The sequence below is a fragment of the Trichechus manatus genome, unplaced genomic scaffold (genome assembly GCF_000243295.1).
Source record: "Trichechus manatus latirostris isolate Lorelei unplaced genomic scaffold, TriManLat1.0 scaffold00028, whole genome shotgun sequence".
In the NCBI taxonomy this organism is placed as follows: Eukaryota; Metazoa; Chordata; class Mammalia; order Sirenia; family Trichechidae; genus Trichechus; species Trichechus manatus.
In genome coordinates this window covers 1,001,962-1,003,751 of record NW_004443964.1, presented here as the reverse complement: position 1 = coordinate 1,003,751, position 1,790 = coordinate 1,001,962, and the positions used below count along the sequence as shown (strand labels likewise).

Sequence of the window (1,790 nt, the reverse complement as noted above, 5' to 3'; positions counted from 1 at the left end):
CCTTAAACCAAAACTATCCCCTGAAGTCTTCTTAAAACCAAATAATAGTTTAGCTAAACTGGTAAAAAATGTCTGCCTTGAGCATTATGCTCTTTTAAGACCCATCTATACGGGATCAAATTGACAACAGCAACTTGAAAGGCTAGACAGGAAACTTAGGGGGCAGTGAATTCATGTCAACGAGGGAGGAACAACTCAGAAAAGGAGAGTGAGAATGTTTACACGACTCAAAGAATGTGATCCCTGTCACTGAACTGCACATGGAGAAATGTGAATTGGTGTATGTTTTTGCTGTGCATATTTTCAACAACAACAAAATGATATTTATATAAAAAAATAAAGCCCATTCCTCAGATGATGGACTGTTACCTGAGCTGTGAAACGAGGCTGCACCTGTCCCAAGGGCAGGCTACAATCCAGTGGTGGCCGAGGCAGCTCACCTGGGCTCCGGGCTTCCAGGACAGGAATTGGGGAAGGGCCAGGTGGCGTCCCTGCGGTGTCTAGAAACGAGAGGAGGGAAAGAGCTTGTTCTCTGTGTGTACATCACTTCCGGACTTCTCTCTTGCTGAATACAAACACTCAAAAAGAATAGCATGTACTTCTCCAAAACCAAAGTGATTATTATTTCACAGAGAAAACTGGGATGGGGGATGGATAATTGTGAACTGTGTGGCACAAACAGCATCTTACAGACCAGTGGAACACACACACATGCTGCCACACACACACAGCTTCTCAAAAGAGCGGCAGAAAGGAACACGTTCATCAACAGACCCAAAGATAGATCCCTGCCACAGCACACAAAAACAAGGGGCAAAGTATATACACTTAAAAGCTGTGCCTAGAAATGATCCAGGCACTCAATGAATATCCATTAATGGTCACTCGAAGGTTTGGTTTTGTTTTTTTTTAATTTTTTTTTAATTGTACTTTAGATGAAGGTTTACAGAACAAATAGTTTCTCATTAAATAGTACACATATTGTTTTATGATATTGGTTAACATGACATGTCAACACTCTCCCTTCTCAACCTTGGAAGACCTTTTTTTTGGTGAAAATATACATAGCCAAAGTTACACCACTTCAAAAGTTTCTACATGTACAATTCAGTGACATTGATTACATTCTTCCACTTGTGCTGCCATTCTCACTATCCTTTTCCAAATTACTCCATCACCATTATCTTCAACTCACTGCCCCTTAGGCTTCCCATCACACCTTTTGAGCTGCTGTTGTCAATTTGATCTCACATAGATAATTCTTTTTTTTTGTACCTTAGATGAAGGTTTGCAGAATGGTTTATCATTAAACAGTTCCTACACATATTGCCCTATGACAATGGTTAACAACCCCACGACATGTCAACACTGTCCCTTCTCAAACTTGGGTTCCTATTAGCAGCTTTCCTGCCCCTTCCTGCCTTCTAGTCCTTGTCCCTGGACTGCTGTGCCTCATTAGTCCTGTTTTGTTCTCTGAGGCTGTCCAATCACCGGCTGAATGGTGAACTTCGGGAGTGACTTCATTACTGAGCTAAAAGGTGTCTGGGGGCCATACTCTTGGAGTTTCTCTAGTCTGTCAGGACAGTAGATCTGGTCTTTTTTTTTTGTGTGTTAGAATTTTGTTCTACATCCTTTTCCAGCTCTGCCCAGAACCCTCTATTGTGATCCTGGTCAGAGCAGTCAGTGGTGGTAGCCGGGCACCATTCAGCTGTACTGGACTCAGTCTGGTGGAGGCCTTGGTAGCTGTGGTCCATTAGTCCTTTGGACTAATCTTTTCCTTGTATCTTGTT

The 1,790-nt window shown here is 42.3% G+C and overlaps 1 protein-coding gene across 6 annotated transcripts in view; it reads right to left on the bottom strand.

Annotated features, from left to right (window-relative positions):
- Positions 1 to 248: 248 nt before the first annotated feature.
- Positions 249 to 1,790, bottom strand: part of CCDC57 (coiled-coil domain containing 57) — a 95,407-nt gene continuing 93,865 nt past the window's right edge. For all 6 annotated transcript variants that reach the window (XM_023729185.1, XM_023729183.1, XM_023729182.1 and 3 more), the window contains one exon: positions 249 to 500. In XM_023729185.1, the coding sequence (XP_023584953.1) occupies positions 325 to 500 (176 nt within the window). In that variant the 3' untranslated portion in view covers positions 249 to 324. The remainder of the gene's footprint in view (positions 501 to 1,790) is intronic.